The 27,958-nt window shown below is 48.8% G+C and overlaps 1 protein-coding gene and 1 long non-coding RNA gene across 14 annotated transcripts in view; one reads left to right on the top strand and one right to left on the bottom strand.

The window, feature by feature from the left end:
* Nucleotides 1-27,958, bottom strand: part of MGMT (O-6-methylguanine-DNA methyltransferase) — a 296,999-nt gene that overhangs the window by 25,808 nt on the left and 243,233 nt on the right. For all 7 annotated transcript variants that reach the window (XM_042907574.1, XM_042907573.1, XM_042907571.1 and 4 more), the window contains one exon: nucleotides 19,741-19,901. In XM_042907574.1, the coding sequence (XP_042763508.1) occupies nucleotides 19,741-19,901 (161 nt within the window). The remainder of the gene's footprint in view (nucleotides 1-19,740; nucleotides 19,902-27,958) is intronic.
* On the top strand, nucleotides 330-27,153 carry LOC122201688. 7 transcript variants are annotated; one of them, XR_006194300.1, is made up of 8 exons: nucleotides 330-788; nucleotides 11,294-11,516; nucleotides 12,005-12,071; nucleotides 12,686-12,857; nucleotides 14,793-14,938; nucleotides 24,482-24,675; nucleotides 24,802-25,450; nucleotides 25,900-27,153. It is a non-coding gene; the product is annotated as an uncharacterized LOC122201688 (long non-coding RNA). The 7 variants fall into 7 exon arrangements; XR_006194302.1 differs by lacking the exon at nucleotides 25,900-27,153 and adding an exon at nucleotides 3,528-3,648 and having other exon boundaries at nucleotides 24,802-25,893; XR_006194304.1 differs by lacking the exon at nucleotides 25,900-27,153 and having other exon boundaries at nucleotides 330-738; nucleotides 24,802-25,893.

The following is a 27,958-nucleotide window of genomic DNA, read 5'->3' as shown; positions in this document are numbered from 1 at the left end:
GTTCTATGTAGAAGGTAATGTCCCAAATTCAGGCTCACATAATGCAAGGGAGAAAAGACCCAGTGTATGTTCAGATTTATTAGTTTCTTACTCATTTATTCAATATTCAATCAGCAGCTACTATGTGCATGCCAGGAGGAGGCAGGGCACAGGTGTGCCCCAAGTGCACGGCCAAGGGCTTCAGGTGGCAGTCACCACCTGCTCAGACCCCTCACTGGAAAACATGGCATTGGAGAGCTAAAAAAGCGAAACATGAACTAGCATGGAATGTAAGCTTCCAGGCAGACAGTAGGGCAGTGATGTCACAGTCACTCCTGATTCTACCAAGAGGTCAACACAGAAGCTATGGCCAACTTCAAAACCAGCTCACGCTCCCAAGTACGAGCCACTTGCACGACTGGCTCTATGTGGTCACGGCACAGCCAGCAAAGACTGCCGTGGTGAATTTACCCTTCCTGGCATGTGAGGAGAGGGCTCACGCTGTGAGGTGACATGTGCATGCATTCCTGTCACCTGTGCCACTTACTAGTCATTTAAGCTCATTATCTCTCTGAAGTTCGGTGCCCTCAACTCAAAAACGAGGGTCCCAGCATCGAGGACTGAAAGTGAAATCTGCACCGAGGGGTCAACAGAGTCCCCGTCACATGGAGAGGGCTCAGTAAGTGTGAGCTGCCGACAGAACCACAGCCACGAAGTGTGAGCCTGATCGGCCCCACCCGGACCTCGGAAACGGCACAGGTCTGTGAGGCAAAATCACTGCTCTGCAGAGATCGTATGTGTGCAAAGAGGTACGCTTGAATGTGAAATGTGGTAACGGTGGGGAGAGGAGGTCTCAGCTGAAAGTGCATGATTGCTAAGGAGACACAAAAAGCCACAGAGAGGACAGGATGACCACAAAATGGAAACCCTGGGGCCCTTGGCCCTGGCCAGTCTATACGGAGGATGGCCGTGTGGGCTCACTGAGCCACAAAACCTCCGCACTGGCTGCTTAAAAATAAAACATTACAAGAATGTGTAAACTATGCTCTGCCCCTTGAGCTTCTGTGGATGTGGAAACACTCCATGAGCATGCTACCCAACCACAGCGTCCGTGTTAGGTCAACGTGTGGTCCAGCCCACTGGTGTGCATTCAGCCCCGAAAACAGAACACACTCTGTAGTCCGGGGGCACTTTCTGAAAGGGTTGTCATCGTGCTGGTACAACAGGCCTGTCGTGTGGTTAAACACGACGACACATACTCAGGAAAAGCACAATGGTTTTCAGGTCTAGGAATGCTGTCTGACACTCAGATTAATGAACTTCTATGTTGCACATCAGCAACAGACTGGGGGAACATTAATTAAATGAAGTACTCTATAATTAAACCACTCAACTTTAGTCATTCAAACCATGGCTATGAACACCAAAGCTCTGGCCTGCCTAGGACACTGCTGCCTGCCCTCAGATGTGGCCAAGCCAAGGGGATAGCTCAAGGGGCTGGTCACGCCTTGGGCCCACACGGACATGGATTCTGTGCTCTCTTCCACTCACCGAGGGAAGGCGGCTGCACAGGACTGTCTTCACTGCAAAATGGCAAGGCAACTCACTGACAGAGCCCCTGCTTGGCTTGCTGGCTTAGCAGAATCTGGTGACACAGTTCAAAGACCTGAGGCTTCCCTTCCCTCACCATGCCTATGAGACCAGGATGGCCAGTCCGTCCTGTGGGGTGGTTTAGGGGGCCGGGGAGGGACACTGATGACCCACAGATGGCCACTCTCCTACCGAAGGACATCCTGGTTCCTTTCGGGTTTTTTTCAATTATAAATAAAGCTGCTATAAACATCCGTGTGCAGGATTTTGAATGGGCATGTTTTCAATTCATGCGGGCAAATACTAAGGAGCCTGATGGCTCGGTGGGAAGGCAAGATTATACTTAATTTTGTAAGAATCTGCCAAACTGTCTTCCCAAGTGCACCATGTTGTGTCCCCACCAGCAGCGAATGGGAGTTCCTGTTGCCCCACATCCTCACCAGCATTTGCTGTTGTCAGTGTTCTGGACGTTGGCCATTCTAATAGGTGTGTAGTAGCATCTCGTTACTTTAATTTGCATTTCCCTGACAACGTAGGATGTTAAACTTTTTTTTTTTAATCTGATAACTCGCCATCTGTGTATCTTCATCGGTCAGGTGTCCGTTCATGTCTCTGGCTCACTTTTCAGTTGGCTTGTTCATTTTCTCCCCAAGTTTCAAAGGTTCTTTGCATATTTTAGGGAACAGTCCTTATCACACGTGTCTCTTGCAAATACTTTCTTCCAGTCTGCAGCTTGTCTTATTCCACAGATGCTGTGTTCCACAGAGCACCAGTTTTTAATTTTAAGAGAGTCCAACTTACCGATTATTTCCTGAATTGTGCCTCCGGTGTTTCACCTAAAAGGTCATCACCATCCCCAAGGTCATCTAGGTGTTCTCCTGTCTTCTAGGAGTCTTAATGGTTTGTGTTTTACATTTAGGCCTGTGGTCCATTTTGAGCTAGATTTTTGTGAAGGGTGGAAAGTCTGTCTATAGTCCTTTCTTTGCACACAGATCTTCTGTTACTCCAGCAGCATCTGTTGAAAAGATTATCTTTTTTTCCTACTGAATTGTCTTTGTGTCTTTGCTGAAAACCAGCCCAGTCTATTCCTGGGTTCTTTTGTGCCACTCATCTGTTTATTCCTTCACCCACACTCTATTGTCTTGATTACTGCAGCTTTTTAGTAAGTCTTAAGGTACCCTCGCCTCAGTCCTCCAATCTTGTTTTCCTTCAGTGTTGTGTTATTGGCCATTCTGGGCCTCCATATAAACTTCAGAATCAGTTTGCTGATATCCACCAGGCAAAATGCTGGGACTGTGATCGAGACTGCGTTAAATTTTTAGATCAAGTTGGAAAGAACTGACATCTTGACCATATAAAGTCTTCCTATTCATGAACATGGGATTCCTCTGCATCCATTTAGCTCTTCTTCGATCTCTTCCATCGCCTCCAGTTTTCCCGCTATAGACCTAGTACATACTTGGGTTACAGTTATACCTAAGTATTTCATTTTGGGGGTGCTAATGTAAGTAGTAATAGGTCTTTAATTTCACAATGAGCACTTTTTCATGTATTTACGGATCAATTCAGACAATATTCCTTTGTGAAGAGGCTGCTCTTTTTCCCACTTACTGGACTGTCTTTTTATTATGGAGTCAGGAGTCTTCATATGTCCTGTGTACAAATCCTTTGTTAGGTATACACGTTGCGAATACTTTCTCTTACTCTGTCTCTTTCCTATTCATTGTTTTAATGATGTCTTCTACTTTGAATAGAGTGTATTTTATTTCTGTGTTCGTAGCCTTATTTTTCTGTGTTATAGGGGATATTTGTCTGTTAAAATTATGAAGGTATTCTCCATGGTTTCTTCTAAAAGCATTAGAGTCCACGCTTTACATTTAAGTACAGATACATATCAAATTAATTTTTATATATGGTGTGAGCAAAGGGTCAAGGTGAACTTTTTTCTTCTTTTGCAGATGATACCAAGTTGTTCAGGCACTATTTGTTGAAAAGGTTTTCTCTTCTGCTCTAAGTTTTGATCTTTATGCAAGTACCACAGTATCTTGATTACAGAAGATTAGTGAGTCTTGAAATCAGGTAATTCTAGTTCTAACATCTTCATTTAGTTTCAAGCTTGCTTTAGATGTTCTAGGCCTTTTGCATTTCCATATAGCTTTAGAATCAGCTGGGAATTTCAAGGCCTGAGTGAACTTAACACAAAGGATAGTTCATGAAGAACTAAAGTCTTGGCAGTACTGGCTTTTCCTATGATGAAAGGATGTGTATTTAGGCCCTCTTTAATTTCTCTCAGCATGTTTTATATTGCTCAATGGCCAGGTCTTATGTATCTTTTATTAAAGTTAATCCTAAATAGTTTATACTTTAATTTTTAATTTCTTTGCATAAAAATCAAATAACTTTATATATTAAAATTTATCTTCAGCCTTGTTGAATTTACTTGTTTTAATAGTTTTCAAAATTCTATATAAGATACTCTATGTAAACAACTATATAACCTGAAAATAAAGACAAGTGTACTTATTCCTTTCTGATACATGTGACTTCATTTTACTTAACTTTTTGCACAAAACTCTGTCTTTACCCTTTTATAAATCTGTGTATCGTAGAAAATATATATAGTGTGTGTGTGTGTGTGTGTGGGGGGGGGTGTCTGGCTTTTTATCGAATCTTAGTAAGGAGGAATCTATGCCTTTTTATTGAATCTTAAGACCACTTACATTTAACGTAATTACCAATGCAGTTGGGTTTAAATAAGATGGATGTGCTATTTGTCCTGTTTTCTTTTTTTCTTTTTACTTTCTCTCTTTTTACTTTCAGATTAAGTATTTTTAAAATCAGTATTCTACTTTACCTTTTCAATTAGCGTATGCACCATCTATTGGCTTATGTCGGTTTTATTTCTTAAGTGTCATCTTAGAATTTACAAATTCATCTTTGGTTTATCAAAGTCTGCCCTCAAATAACATTACACTTGCTCCCAATAACATAAAGAACCTTACAGCAGTATATTATCATTTCCCCAGTCCTACCTTTTATACTATTGTTACTCTACTTCTACATATATTATAACCCCCAAAATTCATTATTAGTTTTGTTGTGAAGTAATATCTTTTAAAGAAAATAAGAAAACTGAGAAATAACTTTCATACTTTTCCGCATATTTCCAGCCACCCAGAACACTAAAATACCTGTACTAGAATATCTGTAGCATCATCACTTATAAAGGCAAAAAAAAAAAAAAAAAAAAAAAAAAAAAAAAGGTGAGAACCCTCATTTCTATAACACAGCGTAGGAAACAAATTATGGCAAATTCACAACATGGGATACTTAACAGTAGTTATTAGTAAAAATCTCCATGGGATTCAAAAACAGAGGAATCTCACAACAATGTTGATTGAACAGGGCAAGTCACAGGAAGGTATCGGTATTACCCCCTTCGTATGTAACAGCAAACACGGGGCCGCGAGGAGGGAAGGCAGACATGGCCAGGGAGGGCACACAGGTACTTGGCAGTGCTGCTGGTGCTCCATTCCTTACCCGGCGGGGGGGGGGGGGGGCATCGTGAACCTTCCCTTTATTATCAATACCTCACAAACCCCGTAGGAAGTTTCTTTTATCTGAAGCAAGTATTTCACTAAAATCATGAAAATATCAACTTGCCTTCAATGTGCTCAACAATTAAGGAGGCTCTTGAAACTGCTCCTGTCATCTGATAAGAAGTGATTCAAAAAGGTTATTTGGTTTTCTTGTTCTTCCTGGTGTTTAGATTTTACACAGGAGCAGGAAGAGGAAGAAATATGCAAGCATCTGAGTGCCACACACACTGCGTCTTCCTCCTCTGCTCACACTTTCCAAAGGAGCCCTTAGCACCCCGACCTCCAAGCCCCACCCTCTTCATCCCAGTGGCCTGGTTTACGCTCCTTCAAAGCACTCACATCACTCCCCCAAGAGTCTAGGGGATGCACATCATATACATGTGTATCTATTTCCCCCTGGCACAGAAGCTCCTTAAGGCCCAGAATTTTGTTGTTCTGTGCTAAATTTCCAGAGCCTACAAGAGGGCTTTGCATGTAGCTCAATGGGTACTTGTCCAACAAATGATGAGCTGAACTTGGGTCTTCATGGTCAGGCCTAGGGCTCTGTCTACGAGTGGCATCTGTCCCCACCCACTCATGGGAGGCCTGGAGTCCCCGGCCCTCACCACTCAGGATCATCTCCCTTTCCTCCCAATTGATCTTTACTTTGAAGACGATGACATTTTTTTTTTTTTTTTTTAAGTCTGGGAAAAGAATTCAATACATGTATTGTACTGAATTTCTAGGATCTCTGCCCCCAATGTATAAAATGGAATAACTAATCAAGGGTCATTTAACAACTGTGTCCAAGGCACTTGGGAAGGGGGAATCTGGACACCCCTCCATACTTCCATCCACCTGCTCTTTGGAAAAAGGGGCCAGAGCACACTTGGTCCAGGGAGGGGAGGGCCACACAGCCGTTGCTGCCCCAGCACACCTCCCAGGGGTTTTCTACAAATCCTCTCAGGGTTTTCTGGAGTCTCCTCAAGTGTCCAAAGGTCACCCGGGAAGGCTAGGTCATTTTTATGGCGGTTCCATAGGCCAGGGCTCTCCAGACTACACTGTGGGGAGCATCAGCCATCCCCAGGTGCTAAAAGGGAGAGGAGCTGTGGAGAAGGTTCTGTATTTGGGGAGGTTCAGGAAATTCATAAACTACAGAACCTTCTGACCATCGAGGTATACACGCCGTACTGAAGGGTGTGTCTCAGGAGTCTGGCTCAGCTTTGCTTACACGTTCCCAAGCTTCTGCTGGTGGTCACGCAATCTTTCCTGGTGAGACGTCTTAACATCCGGTAGAACTGAGGTTTTACCAAGTGACCTAGATCTGCGTCCTCTGGAGTTAAATGTACGTCTGCTCCTTTCTTCCCCAAGCCCATTTGTGCTCAGCTGTCCTCAGAGCCCTGGGAATCCTCTGCTCACGGCTGCGGCAAATCCGGGGACAAGGGAATGGCTGAGTGCGGGGTGATATTTTGCTGGTTTCCCGTTGCCGAGTGTGGGTAGGACACAGTGGGCAACGACACCCTCGGCCGAGCGCTGCAGGGGTCTGGCAGGAGGAGCAGAAACGACCTTGTCTGTCAGAAAGATAGGCAAGCTGTAAAAAAGTTCTCAGAGAATCATCCTGCGTGCTCTAAGAGACAGCAAACACGGCTCAACTCTCTGATATAATAAACTCAGGGCTTGAAGTCTTGCTTCTAGGATCCAAGGTTAAATCTGCCGAATTTAGAAACTCAAGGGTTTTGCAAAAGCGCTAGAGGCTGCCTGCAGCAGGCTAGAAGTGGTGCGCGTGCAGTGCCCGGGGCCTAGCACAGCTGCACCCCAAGGTCACGAGCAAGGCCTCAGAGAAGCGCTCTGCCCCTGGGCTGCAGGTGGCTTGAGGGCAGAGTCTGCAGCAACCCCCTGGGGGCAGCCAGCAACCTCAGGATTCGGGACATGTTTAGACCTCTGCTTGTGGTCCTGATCTCAGCAAAGGGTCCCCTCTGATTTTCCGTGTAAGGTTCCACCTTTCTGAATCACCTCCACCCTGCACCCCAGTTCTACCAACAAGCACGGCTATATGGTGTATGGAGAGAAAAGGCAGGCCCGGTACGGTCTTCGCCAGAAGTTAGCCTGCGCGCAGGAAGAGCAACGTCCCCAGTAAACCCCTCACGGGGGCTTCTGCAAAACGAGGACACCAGACAGCGAGGAGACAAAAGGCCCTAGAGGCAGGACCGGCAGGGGCTCAGGCTTCGAGGGAGGCGAGAGCCGCGAAATCCAGGCCTGCATGGCCTAGACGCAGAGCAAGTGTGACACCTCCCACTTGCAGGCAGCGCCTGGGCAAGAGGCCCCGTGCTCTCCTTTGGAGGCCTGACTCGCTACCAAGGAACAGAACCTCCAAAATCACTTACAGGAGGCTTTTAATGGCTTCTCCTCGTAAGATTAAAGTAACAAGAAACAAATGATACCAGGGATTTGTTAAGAAACACGAGGCCCATCTTTCTGCACGTGTCGTGTCGTTGAGACTTGGCTGGCCCACTGCCCCACATCCCCTCACTTTCTATTCTGCAAAGCCAAGAGCCACGCTTATGAGGGTGGGCCCAAACCACGGCAGCTGAATCAAAGGTCGGAAACGGACAGTGAAGTGCGTTCAGTGCTGGAAACGGCGACAGCTAACACCTCACAAACATCTCCCACGGCGGTCAGAGCCAGGTGGCCCGGCCTCCCGCAGCACCAGTCTGACGGCAGATAGCCTCAAACTTAAACCCGAAGTGCACGCATCCGTGTTTCCCCAGAGGAGGACGTCCCACATCTAAGAAAGCCAAACGTTATCTTCAGGGTGGGTGTGAATGAACGAGCAAAGCACCAGGCATCTCCAGAGAAGCTTCAGGAAGGGCAACCTGGCGGGGCCGGTCTCCATCAGAGCCGAGACAGGTGGGAGGACCCCTCCTCCTCCCCAACTCTGCAGGGAGTTCTCCCCAGACACGCTGACCCTCTACTGTGGCTCAGTGTGGCCAGCCCGCGGGGACGCAAGCTGTGTGTCCCGTAGCCACTAGGCAGGGTGTCCTTGCCAAGTTCTGTTGAATGTCTAGAGCACTTCAGAAGACTTGGTTCACAACGCCGGGCAGAGTCTGCTCACCACGAGGGTCACTAGGGTTCTGGAGAGCACGTTCTATCCGCTGCGAAGGCAGCAGGGGCTCCCTGTGCTGGGTCTCTGGAGGTCTCATTTCCCCCTCAGGACCCCTTTACACGTCGCTGCTGTCACCCCGCCTTACACACGGGCCATCAGAGGCTCAGAAAGCATGTTACTGGTGGGACCGTGTCCTCCAAAATTCAATGCTGAGGTCCCAACAGCCAGTAGCACCTGACAACGCAACTATCTGGAGAAAGGGCCTTTAAAGAGGCGATTACGAGGAGGCCGTTGGGGGACCCTGAGCCGTCTGACTGGTGTCCCTGTAACGAAGGAAGGAGAAAGTGCGACGCGACCCCAGGGGCCTTTGTCCCTAAAGGGAGCCACGCAGGGGCGGCAGGCGGGCAGCTCGGGAAAAGCCTGGACCCTGGACTTGCAGCTCCAGAGCCGTGAGAGAACAGAGAGAACACACTTCCGCTGCCCAAGCCACCCAGCCCGCGGCACGCGCCCCCACCGTCCCGGACAAGGGGCGCCGGCAGTCCCCGCGCTGGCTCTGCAGGCCTGGTGGAAATGGGGGTGGGAGCCCCCAGGCTCCTCGCAGGCCGAGCACGGGGCCTGAGGTCACGCATGCGGGCAGGGCTGCACGGACGAGCGCCTAGAGGCTCAAGGGAGCATCCCTCACCAGCTCACAGACCTGGGCCGGGTCAAGGTCAGCAGGGATGCTGGAAACATCCCTCAAGTCGGCCCGGCCCGCTCGGCCTGAAGATCCACCCTTGAGAACAGAGGGCTGAGGGGGCACAGGCCTCACTCGGCTCCTCCGGGAGGTGGCCCTGGTTCTTCCAGTTCTGCGGTCACATGGGGCTGCTGGCTTCTGAAGGGCCCCCGGGGAGCCTCAGCCCTCCCACGTCCTAGGTCAGAGCAGCAAGTCCCCGCCCCTCACCCGGGCCTGCTGGCAGGTGGGGGGCAAGCGTGGATTTCCACCCATGGCTCTGGTCACATAAGCGGCGTGCACTTTGTAGGGGACCAGAAGTCTTAGCCTGAAAATTAAGACATTACCTCAGAGGCCAAAGCGGAGGCAAGCAGCCTGCTCTTGGGGTCGAGCTGTGGTCAGCCTCGGTCAGCTGGCTAATGCCGTGAGCCCTGTGCGCCTCTCTCACCGCCCTCGGACTTCCCCAGAACCCTCCAGACTGGCAAGGCGAGCCTGCGTTCCCCGTGCACGCTGCTCGGCCCTCCCTCACTCCAGCCCTACAGACCGGCGCGGGGTAGGAGCGGTGAGCACCGTCAACCTTCACACCGAGGAGAACGGCTTTTATTAATACAAATTGGGCCATTAATACTATTTAAATGCATTAGCTTTAACACAAATAAACAAGATCTGCCGGTGAAACTTTAAAAACGAATCCCGTATTCTGGAAAGGGAAACCCAGCCGGTGAAGAAGCAGGGGCCCCCAGCCAGGTATTAACACGGAGGGACCACGGGAGCCTCGCGTGGGTCCAAGGTGCAGGCTGTGAGGAACATCAAAAGGTGTTAATGGTTTCAATATTTATCTGCTGCAGGGAAGCACTCTAAAAAGAAGACAGAAAAAAAAATTCTGCTAATGGCTGTGTCTCTGCCATTAAAATGAAAAGCTTAATGCATCTTATAATCAGAGGACAATTTGCAAATCATTAAGAGAAATGTAAAATTCCATTAAAATACAAATCAAGAGACTCTCCCTGGACTAATAATCTTTTTGATATTATTTTGCATTTCACTATTTCTGTTCCAATACCCAGGCCCCACAAATGATCAGTTCCTGAACATGCTATTTACCACAGCCTACTTCTTTAACGAGACCAAGAGAAGGATAATCTGCTATTCAGAGCAGGTACTAATGAAGAATTCCATATATTCTGAAATTTAATTAAAACCCCAAAGATTTCAAATTAGATGCAATTTGAAATGCCTGGGGCAGAAATACATGCACTTGCGTGGCGAGGGTACCACGCTGAAAGTTGATACCGTAATTGGTCTTGATGTATTTTTGTGTTGCTGGGCTGAAGCACAGAACTCATAACCATATAAAAATTCTCTGTAGATTACCTGCTCATTGAAAATGCCATCACTCAGGTAGTTCTCCACTAAATTACCATGCCACTAAAATGCACAAAGTGATTCGCAGAGTAGAGTGGCACAGCTGGCCGACGCTGCCAATGAGTTATGCATGCGTCAACGCGGCCTTTTTTCTTAGTAAAATATGCTCAGTTGAATATTAAAACATAATTGGCATTCAACCTAAGCAGCTTAAACCATTCCGTTATCTTCCTTTAAACCGATTTGGCTCCTCCACAGTTATTTTCAAGGATGCGATTCACAAACTAATGATGCCATCATACTCAGCTAGATTTCGCTGTTTTACATTGGTCATAAATAGGCACAGTTTCTAAGGCCTGCCAGGGATGGCCTTTAATATTAGCTGCTCTTGAACATCAAAGGCCCAATTCTTGAGGAAAAAGAAGGGGGGGGGGGGAAACGTGCCATTTATGTTGGTTCTTGCATATCTTTTTCTAAACAGAGGAAGAGCTGCGAATTTTCTCTGAAAAGTAGGTCTTGGCCAAGCAATGAGCTCGAGGTCGCATGAGCTCAGCTTCTGGGTTTTCCTCAAACTGTCTAAGGAAAGGCTGAAAAGACCATGTTGCCGGACCACCGTGGCCCAGCCGAGGAAGGAGCATGCATTTTTAGAAAAAGCAGACAATGCGTGTACACACGCACGTCTAGGGATGGGTCCTTTACACAGCGTGTTCTGTGCAACAATTAAGAGCGGTGCTCAAAAAAATGCAAAAGTAGTTGCCATAGCAACGAAGATACTGTAGCTTTTGAAGCTGGGGGGTGGGGGGTGGGAGCAGGCAGGACTCACCAGGGATGCTACTTTCTGAAACACTGTGGCTGTTTACCTTAACATTTAGAGAGCAGGAGAAATCTGATCTCATTTTCAAAACTTCTCACTCGTCACTGAGATGTATTTTAGGCTAAAGACTTTCCTTCCCCTACTTCATTCTCCAGTTTTCTTCTTCAGACGCACTGTGTTTTGTGCCGTTAAGATACAACACGATGCCCCAGCGTGCCGAGCCTCAGGAGGTCTGCTCCGTCCTGGTGACTCCAGCACCGCACGAATCACACGGCTACGCAAACGGCCTTGGAAAGAGATCAGATCTTCCCATTCTGACACGTACACACAACGTGTAAATCTTGTATTCTGAGTCGGCCCGAACATTAAGGGTTGCAGGTAAAAATCATAGGTGATGAGGCATTTAAATAATAGTTTTTACACTTCTGGCTCCTACAAATAGCGTTACAGTGTTACTGCCATTAATGTACTAACATTTATATATTTAATGTATTGATAATTTACAGTCCAATTCTCTATACATTTTTTATTAAAATATAATTTTCTCTATAAACCCAGGTGGTAGAGAGAATCCTATTTATTACTTCTCGGATGGTATAAAAATGCATTTAAAAATGCATTAACGCTGCCTGTAAAATGTGAATATACAATATTTTATGACAACAAAAATATTTAAACATTCTCTTTGGAAGCAACACACGTTAATCTAATGCCTACAGTGGGAATAAAAATTCTGAAAGCACATTTAAGTGAAAAGTCTGTTTTTCACTTTAAAATATAGACCTGATAGAAAATTCCTACTTTTCAAAGCCCATTTAAAATGAAAAGTTGAGGAAACAGACACTGTAATTTTCTTTTCTCGGTAGGTAGAAATCTGATACTCTGCGGCTCCGAGGTAAAGAATACCCATATGTACCCAACACGAGGAACACGGTCGGTGATCTTCTTAAATGCGTGAACATAATGAGGGTGAAACTTTCGCCAGTTTGCTGTTTAATTATTGTGCTAGATGTAACAGTTATATTTTAATGTATTTTCCCATAAAAGCTACACTTGTAACAATTTCAAGTATTATTTATTTGCAAAAGAGATCCCGTTAAATCCTACACAAAGTCTGAAAGTAGCTGACTTTCAAACCACCTTTTGGTTACCTTTTAAGCTTGGTTAAATTATACTGTGACCCCGGTGGCCTTCACTAAAGGCATTCTCAAGTTCATTTTTTTTTTTTTTTTTTTGCCTGATTTATGGAAACCTCAGGGAACACAGGCTTTGACCACCTCCCTGTATTTAGGATGGAACTTTCACTCAACTAGGCTTCCCATGAGCCCATGGTAATTACGATTTATCAGAGGGCTCGCGGCATAGGAACACCACATGTGCTCTCGGGTCTGGCACGCTGTGATTCTGGTCAGCCACTGCCAGCATCTCGGGAGCTGGTGTCCACGCACAGACTCAATTCTCCTCTGTGGGAGGGGGCACATACTACAACTCCTAGGGTAGGTCTAAGGGGACACTCTGGGTGATGTGACCGTTAACCTCCTCCGCAGCAACCGCAGGACTGGATCTACATGAGACGTGCGGAGGACGAAGCTGGCATCCAGAACCTGAAGCCACCTCTTCCCTTTGTCGTCTTGCTTCTGTTGTTCGGGGGTCTCCCCCAGAATCTAGAACTTCACGCACCCAGACGCTTCAAAGAAGAACCACGCTTTTGGGCCACAGGTATGGGCACACCTCCTAAAGGGTCTGGTCGGCTCTGTCAACACTCTACCAGGGGGTGTCCTGGCAAAGTGACGCACCTGGGAACACTCTTGAGGGGCTCACTGTCATATGACTTTGTAACCTGATGGCACAGATGCTGATGCGCAGCCAGCCTTGCTCACACCTTCCAAATTACAAAAAACGAACAGCACACTGGCTCTCGCTCCTCCTCACGTGGCCGCGGGCAGAGTTCGAGATCAGGCAGACGCATGGATACGTAACCTAGAACCTCTAGAAGTTGTTAAGTACAACAGCGAGAACAGCTCTTAAATATGCAATTCTAGGTCTCAGACAAAAATCGCTATTCAATTAGAAATGTCAACCTGAGCACAGAGTGAAGCTCTAAGAGTCTGATCCATTTCAACAAATTCCTTCAGAGCGAGCAGTGATTCTCAAAATCAGGGAAATGTATGTATATGATGCACACACTTATACGTGTGATGTGTACATACATACACACACACACGCAAATGTGTGTGCGTGTATCTGTATTTGCCCATATTTAAGATTTTTGACGTGTCTTTGGAGGGTGAGAAGTACAGAGATTGTAGGCATAACACGAACAAACAGTCTAGGGCATCCTGGTACACACGCTCTCAGATGAAGGGCAGGAGGTAGGAGAGGAACTTACAAAGCTGTTTGTTTGAATGAATCGTTGCTGACACTAAAAACTCCTCATCCAAGATGTGGTCACATAGTACAAAGAATAAACAAACACCAAGGACAATTACCAGGCAGGAAACTGCATAATACAACAGGAAATGATGAACTAAGACATAATCTGAACCTCAGGCTCTCTGGCCCGTGAAATTCACCAAGATGCCAAAGTGTAGTCGATCCGTCAAGCTGAAGAGCTAAGGGTGAAGTATGCTGACTGCTTCCGAGCTGGCCTGGCTGGACCCCCGCAGACAGAGCCAGAAGCAAGCAGGACCACGGCCACGGCCCACAGAGCCAGCACCCCTCGGGCGCCCCCAGGGAGCACCTACCCTGCCAAGTGCCGCTCCTTTCTGCTCAGGCTGGGAGCCCCTGACCCAGAGAAACCCCCAGTGTGGATGCAGAATTCCGGTCATGTAACACCGCTTCCGCTGTGGAGCTACAGACGATGTGGATATTCACATATGCAGACAGGGGCCAGGAGACGCGATGAGCCCGTGCAGGGCACTCCTTCCTGTCCCCAGGAAACATCCCCAGGAAAGCAAGGTGTCACAGCCAGACAGAAGGGGCAGTGGAGAAACCATGCGCTTTGAGAAAAATGGTGGCTTCTGGTGCTGTGGGGAGGGGTTCATGGGGACCGATTATCAGGCCCTGAAAGGGTAAATGTCCCCAAAGAGGAAGGCGGCTCGTTCACAACCTTGGTCACTTGCAGGGCTCGCTCTACCTCTCATACGCCATTTACTTGCAGGGTTCACGCCTACTTTTGTTCATAAACACCCCCACCCTTACCCTCTTCCTTGTGGCTCCAAACCACACACATGGAGGGGCTGCTCCTGATTCGAGACCTTGACCCGGGTGCCTGCCACCCCCTCCTCCCAGGCTACTGATCCGCACCTTTCCCAGTGCTGGCCTCAGAAGGCCTTGGGCCAGATTTCCACATCTGCTGCTCCCGAAAAGCAGCTCAGCAGCTCTAGGGTTGGAAGAAGTACATTTTCACCAGCTGTTTCTCTCCCACTTAATTTAAGTGCCGTGTTGTTAGCTTGTTCTAATCGATAAGTGGGCACTGGAAGGTTTACAAAGCTTCTAGCCTTACTAGGTAATATCGTAGCAAGGCCAGCAATTTTTAGAAGGCCGCATTTATAATACGGGAGAACAGTGACTGCTACCAACCAGAAACCGTAAATGCCATCACCTATTTTAGTTATTATCTTCTCTTTAATTTGCTATTTTTTTTTTTTTAAGTCCAGGGAAAAATACCAGTCCAAACTTCCTGAAAGCACAAAGCTGCCTCCTGCTGTGTACGTGTAGGAGAGGCTGAGACAAAACCCTCCCCTGCCGCACCCTCTGCAGACGGACCCGGGCTGTGTTCAGGACTCACAAGAGCAAAGGTGAAGGGCAGTAAAACAGGCCCCGGGACACGGACGGGAAGGGGGCTCAGCGCCTTCTTTCCTGGGGAGACAGCCTGGCTGGGGTGGCCGGGTGTGCTGTGCATTTCGTGGACGTGAGTGACGGCAGGAGGGCAGAGGAGCCCTTGTGCCCCATGAAGGCTGCGGGGGTGGGTGGGGGGAGCGCTGGCAAGATTAGCCCTTGCTTGGCTCTCAGAGATGGATTTTTAATATTAAAGGACTGTCTCTGGTAAGGACTCGAGGTAATGATGCCATTCATTTCCTCATTGTCCAACTGCCTTCCAGGACCCACACACGGCCTCCACTGGAAGGCACACCGCACAGTGGGACTGTCTTCCAGGATATAGTGGGGAAATTAATTAATTCACCCTGGAAGGGCCTTTCCCGTAAGTCTCTGGCAGGGCTTTCAGAGGAGGCCCCTTGGAAAGAGGGTGTTCGACAGAGATACACAAACACAACAATCCTTTTCGAGGCTTTGTAAGAGAAGTTACAAAAAAACTACTCCTCGCCGGCAGGTTTAAAAAATGCAGATTTTACTACTGTCATGCAACTGGATTTCATAGCTACGAGCTAATAGCTGTGACGAAGGAATTATTAAAGTGTTAAATATTTCATTTAAAAGGGAACATTGCAGTCACTTTGAAAAGAAAACTCAGAACTCATCTGTTGAAAACCATCATCTGTGAGACGACATCGGAAGCAGCAGCTGGGGTCCACCACCATCCGCGCACCGCGGGGCTGGTACCGGACGCACACCACGGGGCTCTCACTGCAGAGTTCACGCCCCACACAGCGCCATGCACGCGGCAGGGCCCACGCCATAGGGCTCACACCGCCACCCGCACCGCCAGGCTCAGACGGCAGGGCTCACGCTGCGGGGCTCACCCTGCCTCGGACAGTGCGGGGCCCGGGCCACCACACATACCACCGGGCTCGCAGCGTGGGGCTGCCTCATGTGGGGCCACGGTGCGCAGCTGGGCCATCCACGGAGGAAGCCCCCACCCCAGCCTGGCAGAAGCTGCCCAGCCCCCTGCAGACTGTGCAACCGCCCCTGCTCAGAGCACCCCTACAGACAGGAGCGCTTAGAAGGGGAAAAAAGCGTGCACGCGCATTCTGAACCTGAAAGGTGGTCGTAGTTGCCCAAAAGGCTGCTCTCCCTGAACTGTGTGAATCGCGCTTCCGGCAAAGTGCAGCTTTTACTTTCCCAACTGCTTTGCCACTGACAGATAAGGACGTAAAGATGCATATTATACAAACAAGTCACGTTTTTTTTAGTAAATAAATACAAAGTTGGAGAACGTTAACAGGAAAGAACTTTAACATTTCATTATAAAAGAAACATTAAGATTTATTTCGAGAGTAATGGTTTCGTTAAATAACCATTTCTTGGAGAAAAATGAATTCAAAACCAAGCTGACCTTTGCAAGAACTTGATAAGGGAGCACCTGACCTCCTGAAAATGCTCCCCAAGACTGCTGGTCCTCAGAGTGGCTACCGCGAATGATCATGCTGACACTGTATTATTTTCTTTGTAATTAAAAAAAATTTTTTTAATGTTTATTTATTTTTGAGACAGAGAGAGACAGAGCATGAACAGGGCAGGGTCAGAGAGAGAGGGAGACATAGAATCTGAAATGGGCTCCAGGCTCTGAGCTGTCAGCACAGAGCCCGACGCAGGGCTCGAACTCATGAACCATGAGATCATGACCTGAGCCGAAGTCGGACGCTCAACCGACCAAGCCACCCAGGCGCCCCGAATGCTGATACTTTAATAAAGCAGATTAGCAAAGGGCAAAACGCCTCAATACTCCAAAAACAACCCATTTTTTTAAAGAAAATGCTCTCTACTAAAAACACAATATCCCAAGAAAATGAATGCATCTTAGTCAATACTTGCTTTTCTTCTAACTCCCTCAACAGCACCCCAAACTTCACTCCAAGTAACTGCAGCCTTCCCTTCCCACAGAGAAACACCCTATCTGTGGCGGCTCCAGAAAAAGGCAGCCACAGAGACTTCCAGACTTCTGGTCAGGATAGACAGCTTCATGGTTCCTTGGCCAAAACACCCAGACAATTAACTTGTTACTACTAATCAATCTTGGAGGATTTCCAAGAGAAGTGGAACTATGTGAAATTTCCACTATTTGTTAAGTTTTAACCTACAAAACTGGCAATTTTATATGCTTAACTCTGTGTGTGTGTGTGTGTGTGTGTGTGTGTGACCCGCCTTACAAAATGAGCCAATGGTGAATGGTGTACTCATCTCACAGCGAGCCTGAAACGGTGAAGCAGTCTGGCCCGTGCAGGAGAGGGGCCCACGGGACGCAGCATAGGGGTCCCCGGTCCACAGGCCAGCACCCGAGGAAAATAATACAGGTCAGGGGGCTGGAGCGCAAGGGTGGCCACAGTCAGGATTATGTTTTTAAAACACACTGAAATAGGCAGGCCTGGCCTAAATCTCAGAGGCAAGACCATGATGGAAAAATGATATGCCAAGCCATGTTAAATGTGTTCAAAAATTAAGACGCACAGAAAATAGAATTTGTTAAAAAAAAAAAAAAAAAGCATTTATTCCATATTGAAATGTACCCATGCCTCCCAGTTTGCAAAGGTTTCTTTCTTTATGTTAAAGCACAGCTTCCAGAGCCTCTGAGCCTGCCAGAGGATTTTCCTTGCACGGGACCCGCCCGCTCGCCATGATTTCAGCGTTGCCACAAGATCCAAAGTAGAAACAGAGCAAAGCCAACTACCACTGGCTAGAAAGGGGTGTTACCACATCTGGGGGTTAGTGCCAATTAACTCCGTGTTAGCAATTGTATTATAACCATCCACCACCTCCCCTCTTAAACCGTAAAATCCCCACACCTGGTCCCTGCCTGGGAGTGAGCGATTGAGCTAAATTAGAAAAACCTGGCTTGCACATGCCGAGGCGTGGGAAATCCCGGCCCGCAGCAACCACTAACTGTCAGGAGGCAGGGCTGGCCCAGGGGACCCTGTCTCCCCGAAAGCTGGCTAGGAGGATCTCGCCCCAGTTGGAAGTGCCCGCCAGCACTGTGGGGCTCGCCCGACGGAGAAGGCTTCTAGGTTGGCTTGGATGGCCTTCATCCTTACCCCAGCGGCTGCTTCCGGCGCGTCCTGGTCACTGACCGTGACCGGTTAGCCGAGCAGAGGCCGTGGGCGTTGGGGCCCAAGGCCAGGGAGGCAGGATAAGTGTGGCCAGTCCCAACCCTCTTCAAACACTGAGGACAGGACCTCAGGATTTAATAAGCTCACTCCCCAACGCCCCTTTGATTATATAGAGACTTCCTGTCTTGGCTTTATAATTTTTCCGTCCTAAAACTTTCAAAACCTTAAATTTCAGCTCACTATTCATTAGACTTAAGGGCAGGGAAGCCAGTCGGGCAACTCTTCCTTCCCCTAGCGACACAGCAGTACTCCCCGAGTGCTGATGTGGACACACGAGCTCAGAGCACCAGGATCCCCAAGCCCCTACTTCAGAACCCAACCACACCGGAGTTCCTCAGCCTGCGCAGCACACAGAGGTCATACGCGCGTCCTGCGGCATCCGTGCACCCAGTTGGCTCAAGCTACCGGGGAGCAGCTGAGGCTCCTCCCCCGCGCCCTGAGGGCCCATCCAGGATGCAGACCAGGGAGGGTTTCTGGACGTGTGCACAGTGACAGGCAAAGGCTTGCTGTAGCTCCCACACCCATGCTGGAGACCGTTCCGGAGGACACAGGGGGTGAAGAGGGGGCCCTGTTCATTACGGCTGTACCATTTCAGTTCATTATGTGCAACAAAGCTCAAGGTGTTCTCTGCTCACTTGTCTGACCTTGTTAGTCAACTCAGGTGTTAGCTCAACTTCACAGGGGCTTCTCTATCCACTGCCCCTGGAAATTCTACTCCATTTTCAAGTTCCTTTTTGCTGAAAATCATGGCAGCTATTAGAATACCGTTAAGCTCGTTTCATCCATTTCGAAATTCAAGATTGCTTTAAATGCACCTTATCTAAAATCTCAGGGTAATTTTGTCCCCTGAGCATATGTGTCTACACATCTCTACAGAGATGTATATACATATACACGCGCTTTATTAAAACGAATATAAAAAAAATCACTACGTAAAATAAGCCCCCGGCACATGTCTAGAATAATTTTAGTTGCTGTAATTAAAGTCCCAACAACAACTTAAAAGGAAATGTCTGGGAAAATGTTTTTGGTGACCATAGATCATGTGCCTTTGGCATACAACATTTAGGCAATACGTTCTCAATTCATCTTTTAAGGACACTATATCAAACTAGGTTAAGTTTGAGAAATTAAACTGAAAACTTATTCAAGAAGACACAGTGCGGCTACCCACTCTGATGTAAATGTCACCAACCGAGTTTATGGAAGTGGCTAATTGTCCATGTACAAGCCTCATTTTCTGTGCTGTTGGCAAGCAGATAGTTTAAGTTAACAATAAGCTTATTGAAAAATTCACTGCTATTCAGATGTGTTCCCATTTAAACCCTTCAGCCAACAAGAGTTAAGAGTCGATCTGCATGCATCATTTTTATTGCCTTTGCCAAGAATTATGTGACCATGTGCCAAAACTAACACAAGCGTTTGGAATGGGTGGAGATCGTGAACTCTTGTCCTTACAGCGTGGCCACATGCTGTCTCTGTTTAGATGATGTAAAAATACCAAGTCAGTATAGTCGATAAAATGAGCTGTGATGTAAGTGATAGTTAATAAGTCAAGCTCCCTGAACGAAACCCTAGGAGGCGGCGGAGTTACTGACCTCGCTGGAAAACGGGATGGTGAATCGCAGGCAAGGGGAGGTCTTTGAGGGCCGCCGGCTCATGGAAATAGGCATCCAGCCAGGCCACGCACTGCTTCAGGGGCGCCGTCATTTCCCCTGGACAGCCGAGCAGCTCAGGAAGAGGGGGGGCCTCCACGGCTCTGCAAAAGCGGTAACAGGAGCTTAATAAGCCTCTAGGCCCTGCGTCCACACATGTGAAAAGCAAACAAACGTCTACTCTACCCACATGGGTAAAAGTCCACTGCTGCACAGCAATGGGAAAGGGCGCCGGAGGAGGGCGTGGGACGTCCGCCAGCCACGTTCCCCCCTTCAGCTTTAAGACACACAGCGCATCCTAGAAAACAAGAGGGGATTCTGGGAAGGAACAGCCTAGTATACGGGCTCTTCTGCCTGGGGCCCTGAGCGTCTGCAGCCATGGTGAAGCAGGACAAGACAGAGCACGGATGACCGGCATAGAAGCCGCTCCGGTGGGTGTGTGCACTGCCCCTTCGTGAGACTAACAGGTGCACGTACACATCTCCCGGTCACCAAGCACCAAGCAGATCACCACGTGTTATCAACAAGATTTTCCACAAATACTGTTGAAGTAATTAAACTGCATTTTGATCACCCCGCCCCTCCCACTGAATTTCAACAACAGCACGTTCATGATTTTCTATCACTTGGTGCTGCATTCTGGGGGATTTCCTCCAAGTCTGCTTTCAGTCTGCTGACGCTTATGCTTCAAAGCGTCTAATCTGTGTGGAGGTCGTTCCGTGAGGCTAACTCCCCTTACACTGCTCTTCTGGCTTACTTTTTTTCCTCCAAACCCCCCTCTTCATTCATTATGGTCACTTCTTCCTTTTATCTCAAGCTTAAACCAACGTTGTTTAGGCTCTCTTCAGTTTGCTCCTTGCCCTCGGGGCCTGATTCTTCTGTCTGTGGCACCTCCCAGAGCCGACTCCCCTTCAGCAGGTGCTGACTCTCTGGGATAGGCTCTGTTGGAACGAGGAAACATCCCCTCAGAGAGGCTTTACTTGGGTGCTTCTGAGCCCTAGAGTTCATGATGGGTCCAATTTTAGTTTCCTAGGACCCCAAACCCACAAAAGCGCCAGCCCCAAGTCTGATTTCTTCTGATGACCTCCTTCCTCACCTTCGGAGGCTCAGCACAGGTGGCAGGCTTCCTAGAAGCTTGCTGGGCCTGGACGGCAGAGGGCATCTAGAATTCTCAGATACTAAAGCTCTGGGGGTGGCGTACGTCCAAGCAGTACATTTCCTGACCCCTCGCGTCTCCCTCCCTGCGTGTTGGGGGGGTGCGTGTGTGTCAATCTCTGGGCTGCCTTTCTCACCTCGCACCCACCGCCCTTATGAGGGTCTGAACGGAGAGGCCGCCACCCACTCGGCCGCGGGGCCCAGCACAGGGACGACAGCGTGGCTGCGGCACCCGGGAGCGCGGGCCGGACCAGGCCTGTGTGAGGACAGCAGCACGCACAGGGCACCGCAGATCCAGAAGCCCGTGTAACCTCACCCTCCAAGCTGCAGGCAGCAGCCAAAGACCTTGAAGCGCGTCTTACAAACGCTCCTGCACTGCAGTCCGAGTCTCTCAGGCACGGCATTCTGCGGAAACGAGGGTCTCCACCGAGGTCCTGGGATCTTTCCAGAGATAAGCTTCCCTGGATGGGATGCGCAGAATGCCCTTCATACCGTTTTTCCACAAGAGAACAGACAGTGGATCAGGGAGGGCTTTCTAAGCACTCACACACGGGCAGTGCTGGGGAAGGAACCGGACAGCAAATAGAACTGAGCCTGCCCTGACGGCCAGTCAGAGAGGGCTGGCCACGGCCCGGCCATCCTGCCGACTCCCGACTGGACGCCACAGGCCCAGGCCTCCCCGCTAGCTCGCTGTGGGCCGGAACTCACATGGACGGACCTCTGGTCGGCCTGGACCCCAACTCCGCAGAGGGGTCCCACGGGACCTGCTCCCTCCCCAGGCATGGTGAGGCCAGAGGAGCGGGGCCAGGGCCTCTCGAGACATCCCTGGGGGGAGAGACCCATCTCCTCACTGCCCTGACTCCTTTCTCTGTTAGGACCTCCGGTCAGGGAAGGAGTGGACCTTCCTGCGCTTGTGCTTGGCTTAAACGTTATTCCAGTCCCTCTGTTCTCCCACTGTTCCTTCCTTGCTGATAAGCTGATGATACTGGAAAGTAAAGATGGGCAAGAGTGTCTCGTGCTGTTCCATCCTGCTCCCGGGGTTGGGGGGGGACAGGAGACAGGTCCACCGAGGATGAGCCAGGCCTCCCTCCCGACACAGCTGGCACCGTCCAGGGGGCAGCTTTGTGGCTAAGGCCGCGAGCAGGAGGCCATCTGCATGTGACACCTGGTCACACAGGGGGTGAGCAGGGCTGAGGTGCCCACGTCCCCACCCTCAGCCCGTGGGTGGCTTCGGTCCAGAGGAAGCAGGAGAGGGGCCGGGGCTGCATCAAGAGCCCACAGTGCCCCACACGCACCCAGCATCTCCATGGCCAGACTGGGGCCGGCCGAGGCCAGCCCCTCATGGGCCACAGATGCTCTCAGGGCTCGTGGGGTGTGCTCGGCCATCACACACGTGGCAAATGGGGTTCCCTGGGTCAGGGGGCCTACATCACATAAGGCGGGGGTCCTCTGCACCCACTAGCGACCTGCTTTGCTCCAAGAGTTACAACTCCATGCTCGGAGGCCCCGGAGCGAAACGGGGGTGTCTGGCCCTCAGGGGAAGGGGCCAGGCTGGTCATCGCTCCCTCCACATTGCTGAGGGACTAGGTTGGTAGCTGTGTTCCTACTAGCATTTCCCGCTCCTAAAAGGATATTTGAAGAATTTTTATAGTAGTAAAATTCATCTTAAATTGATTTTTTATGCTTGTGCTAAAGATCTCAACCTCTGATTTACTCTGTAGTTCTCCTTTTTAACTCTTTCTCTATTGGCATTAGGTAACTATTCATGGGTGAAATGTAATTAAACAGCTTTGATTCTGAAGCAAGGATTTATGATACTACATTTAAAATGAATGGCATTAAACACACACATAAAACCAGATTTTTAAAGCCATGACACAAATTTCCATTTCTACAATAAAACGAAATTTATTCTCTGCCCTGCCCTCCCCTACAGCCTCGCTTCGCTTGCCCCTGCGCGAGCCGCGGTGTGACGGCAGCACTTATTAGGGAGGAGTCTCTCCAGGCTTCCCTATCGACCAGCCCTGAAGCCCCACTGATTACGGGCGAGCACCGGCGCATGGGAGCCCAGACCGAGGGCCGGGAAGCCAGCGCTGCAGCACAGACAGGGCCCTGACCTGCTGTCGGCTGGGAGAGGGCAGAAAGGGGACACGTCACAGTCACTCTTTATTCACAGTCACGTATTATCAGTAAGAGTCACCCAGAGGCAAATGCAGGGACACTGGAGCCCTTCTCCTTCTCTCCTGTTTTTTTGTTGTTGTTTGTTTGTTTGTTTGTTTTAAACCTGGCATGAGAGGGCTGGCTAGCGGCTGACAAATGAATTTGGCTTTGTTGAGTCATACGCAGGACACTGGACAGCACCGGGCACACCATGACACAGGCAAACATAAAAAACCACGTGTCGTTTGGCTTAAGGGTCTCTTCCAGAACGAGGCAACTGCTGGCGATCCCAGGACAACAGTGTGTGGCCTTCTGGGGAAGCTCCTGGAACCCCAGTCAGAGAGAAAGCCCCATGCGAAGTTCTCCCGGACTCCTGCCCCGTTTGAAGAGGCAGCCCTGACCCCTTCCCTTCTGGGGCTTGGAGGAAGGACGTTCTGGCGTTAAACTATTTCAGATCTCAGGTTTGTCCTTCAACCCAAATCAGGACACGGAAAAAGTGTGAAGCGCTCCATGATGAACTTCTGAAGTGTCTTTAATAAAGCAGGCAGTGATGCCTTACCGCCATGTATTAAGGGAGGGCCCGTCGCTTCACAGCATTCCACACAGGAGCCTATGTGGTCTTCAAGGGAGGACTGCCCTTCCTGCCTGCAACGAAGCTCGTGTTTCCAGACACGGATTTCAATTAGAAAGCGAGGGGATAGAGGCAGCATCCCACCAGAGGCAGGGGGGACACAAGGGGAGTGGACCAAGTTTACGTGAAATGGCCCCAGTGGACGGGTTTCTTAGCCGTCCACCTGCCACACGGGAAGCCCGAGTTGGCGCTTCCCATCCGCTGTGGCCCCCTCAGCCGGGTCACACACCCTGGGCCGGGGGGGGAGGGGGGGGCAGCAGCTGCGGAGCCCAGAACCCACCGCCTGCAGTGGGCGAAGCGCGCCAGGCCGGCCTGGGTGCTAGACAGCCGCGCTCAAGGTCCGAGGCTGCATCAAGTGCTGGCACGACACGAGGAAACCTGACAGAGCCGTCCTGACAGCTCGGCTCCCGCTGTCTTCCCCGTCACCAGTTCGCTCAATACTTTAAAACTCAACCAGCCTGGCAGGAGATTTGGGTATTCAGGTCTGGGGGCGCCTCAAGACTCTGCCGGTAGTAAAGAATCACTAAATCTCCGTTTCTGAATGAATTCTACTTCCCGAAGACATTAAAATGTCATGTACTTGGCTTAAATCCCATTTGATGTAAGAAAACAGGCCAAAAGTTCTAAGCTACTCGCATCTGATTAGCGGCATTAGCTACACCCAGGGGGCGGACTGCTGGGCGTTCGGAAACCTCTCTTTTTGACCCCAGTACTTTTCCAACATCTCTGTCTTCACAGGATGAAACGGAGTCTTACAGTTTGGGAACATTAACTGGTGACGTTGGAGGCTCACCCAAGAAAAGAGCTCCGACCTTAGAGCCCTGAAGACACGTAGCCCTTGGAGTTCATGTGGAATTCGGCAGGAGTTGACCCAGGTCGTGTCCGTTGGCAAGGCTGAGAGATTAGTCTGTGTGGAGGCACACAGATGCCCGGTACGACTTGTTGTGGGAGGAGGAGTCCAGGGCCTTGGCCACGTATGGCATTTTAGACACCCTTACGATGAGAAGCATTTTCCAAGCCGAGCCAGATAAGCAAATCTCCCCTTGTCTGTCTTCCAGGACACAGTGCGGACTCCAGAGTAGAGCGCCAGACCCCATAGTCCCAGGAAGGCACGCGTTTTCAGCAAAACTTTAAATCTGCAATAGAGGGGACTTTAAACCATGCTGCTAAATATCACTGGAAAGTGTACTATGAGGTCTAAATTAACAGATCTCTAGCAGACTCTCTTGTGCTTGTGTCTGATGGATTTGCCCCGCATCCAATCATACCTTCCTGTTAAAGCTCTGATGCTTTGCTTCTAGTGGTAGGATTGAAGACGGGACATAAATTGTGCCACCTACCATCAAAACAGATTTTTGCAAAACCGAGGCTGAATAAAGATTTTAAACTCTGTACTCCAAGTGAATTTCACGTCTTGATTCCATTCAAGCAATTATCGAGGATCCATTAGGCACGATGGCTTATTGACAGGAATACGAACGCAGTGTTTGTAGCCCAAGCAGGCGGAGAAGGAAGAACGCGGAGGTAGAACACGGAGTTGGTGTCAGCAGCTTTCTTTCCACTCTGCCTTCTGGACAACCCCATGTTTCCCTGATGCCCCCAAGGAGCCCTTCCCTCCCTGATGCCCTCCAATGAATGGACAATGCAAGCGATGGCCCCGTGACGTGGCCTGGTGGCCAGCAGCTGTTGGGAAACACCACCAGGAGGGTGTGTATGGTGGGAGTCTGCGCGACTATTTCAACTTCTAAACTAGGAAGAAAAGAGGAAGGGGGGAATCAGAGTGCTGATGCTGGTACTCAGAAACACTGGTCTCAAACAGCAGGACGGAGTCAAAGACAAAGGACAGAGGCCCACCGATGGGCTCACCCAGCGGCGCGGCTCCTGGCGGGCACTGTGTGTGCCCGGCACCCGTCTGACGGTCTGGATGCCAGCTCCTGGATTTCTCCTGCTGCCCTAACAGCACTATGTAGTGAAGGGACAAAGAGAAGAGTGAATACAGACGTGCAGTATCAGCAACATACTGAAGTTTACATAACAAACGGGAGACACATTTACACATTTGTTCATTTTAACAGGGATAAGGGCTGCTACTGCTCATAACACATGGGCTTAAGGACTGACTCTCACGTACTAGGTTTTACTTTCTGTTTTCACAGATCATTCCCTATGAGACGAAGAGACATGCTACCATACAACAGGGGGAAACCGGGGGCGAAGGGAGCCCGCTCCGAGCCCAGACGGAAGTGAAGAGGACGGCTTCGTGGGGAAGGGGGTATTTCCACCATCTCTGCAGGAGGGGCTGGCTGGCGCACTGACAGGTGCTCTGCAAACCCTTGCTGAGCTTTTACTGTGTGGTTCGTAACAAAGACGGACATAAATCCTGCTCCTTGCCTTTATGCCTTCCACCCCACGATCGCACACCCCCCAAAATGAATTCTACATTTACGATCCTATCAGAGGCCACCAATGGTTCACGTCCCAAGGTCAACAATAGAAGGAGGAAGAGGCAGTAAAACTTAACGGGGCCCCAATTTACTCACTTTCTGGGTGGTCACAGGTATGTTGCTTAAACTGGATATCAGTTTCTAATGGGCATCCTAAGCCCTCAAAATCTGGGGTTCGAATTCATGTCAGAACCTAAACACGACCACAGAGGAATTCACGGTGGTATCTGAAAACACTCTCCCCAACCAGAAAGTTCTATGTAAGTTTTCAACTCCTCCTCGTACAGGGTACATGTCATAACATAAGAACTACATACTTTTTTTCCCTTTTGTAAATGATTCTTAAATGCATAAGCAATAAAACATTTTTAAAACACACTTTAAAGAGTACACTTGGCAGACTAGAACGCCTTAAAAAAGCCTATTTACTTTCTCCCCTAAACGTTCAAATTGTTAAAAGGAAAACTGTATTTTATCAACACTTTAACATACCATTAAAATCTCTCCTATTTGACAGATGAAGATAAAAACACCCCAAAACTACGGATGAATTATCAGGTCCCTAATGATTCCAAAACAATTACAGGATGCAGAGCAATCTAGTTAAATTTTATTCAAAAGCTTACTACACTTGTGTTTTCTTTTATTTTTCTATCAAGAAACCCATGAGGCTTAAGCACAATTCATTATGTATGAGACCCCACTTGCGGTGCTTGACTGTTGATTAATAGCAAAGTTTGCTGTATGTACATTTGCAACATTAGATGCATACAATATGCTAACTTATTCTTTCACTGAAACTAATTATTTACAAAAATGACTACTTGAGACTACAATTTATTAAATGCATGCATCCAGTCTCAATTTGGCCCCAAAAGACAGCCTGGAATGAAGATCTTTTACTTGATGTGACAACTTCTGGAAACGCTGTTATTAATATTGTAAATGTGGCAAATAAAGAGTTCAAATAGCCTTATGTCTATGTTGCATTTGCTTTTTGCCACTGAAGCAGGGAACAAAGCACTTTCCAACATTTCACACACCAGAGGTAGACTCCTCTTTCCCAGCTTAATTTAGCTTCCTATAAATAAAATGTTTATACAGTAGCAATGAAATAGTTTAAAAAAGGAACAGCTAACACGAAAGAGGAATAAAGAGTTCTCATCAAATTGTTAGGTAGGTAGATTACAATTGTCAAGAATAAATTTAGTACGTTTGTTGAAAAATACCCATAAAAATACACAATTTTTAAAGAGTCATTTCCACCGGTCTCCTCAAATTATTGGTACTCCCTTATGGGCACTTTTTTCCCCCCACAGGATCTTTAGGGTTAGGTAACTTTGCATTATTCAGTAATTCTCTACACTCCCGGTAAAGAAGGGACAAATAATGAATTGGTCCACAAACGAAAATTATAGAAACCTCACATTCACATGGAGATTTCATAATGGGGCATCTGGTCAACCGCAAGCATCCGCCAGGCTGACTTTATAATGCATGTGGCCCAGGGCAGCAGCCACCTGTTCTGAGTGTCCTCCACAGTCTGGTCTCTCTCTGCTGAGCCAACCCGCACACTCTCTACAGGTGCCCCTTCCAGTGCCCTCAAAGACTCTGTGTGGCCTTGCTCCGCTCTGCTGAGGGTGTGTGCCACTGCAGGCTCAGGAGACACAGAGAGGAATCAGACTCCTTCCTTCACATGCCAAGATAAGCAAAATCGATGTCTGTGCCCAAACGACAGAATGATAGTGCAGAAGGTCATTACATGTACTAA

The sequence above is a fragment of the Panthera leo genome, chromosome D2, assembly GCF_018350215.1.
Source record: "Panthera leo isolate Ple1 chromosome D2, P.leo_Ple1_pat1.1, whole genome shotgun sequence".
Taxonomy (NCBI): Eukaryota; Metazoa; Chordata; class Mammalia; order Carnivora; family Felidae; genus Panthera; species Panthera leo.
Note: the sequence above shows the minus strand (reverse complement) of the source record. Positions and strands in the feature narration are given on the sequence as shown.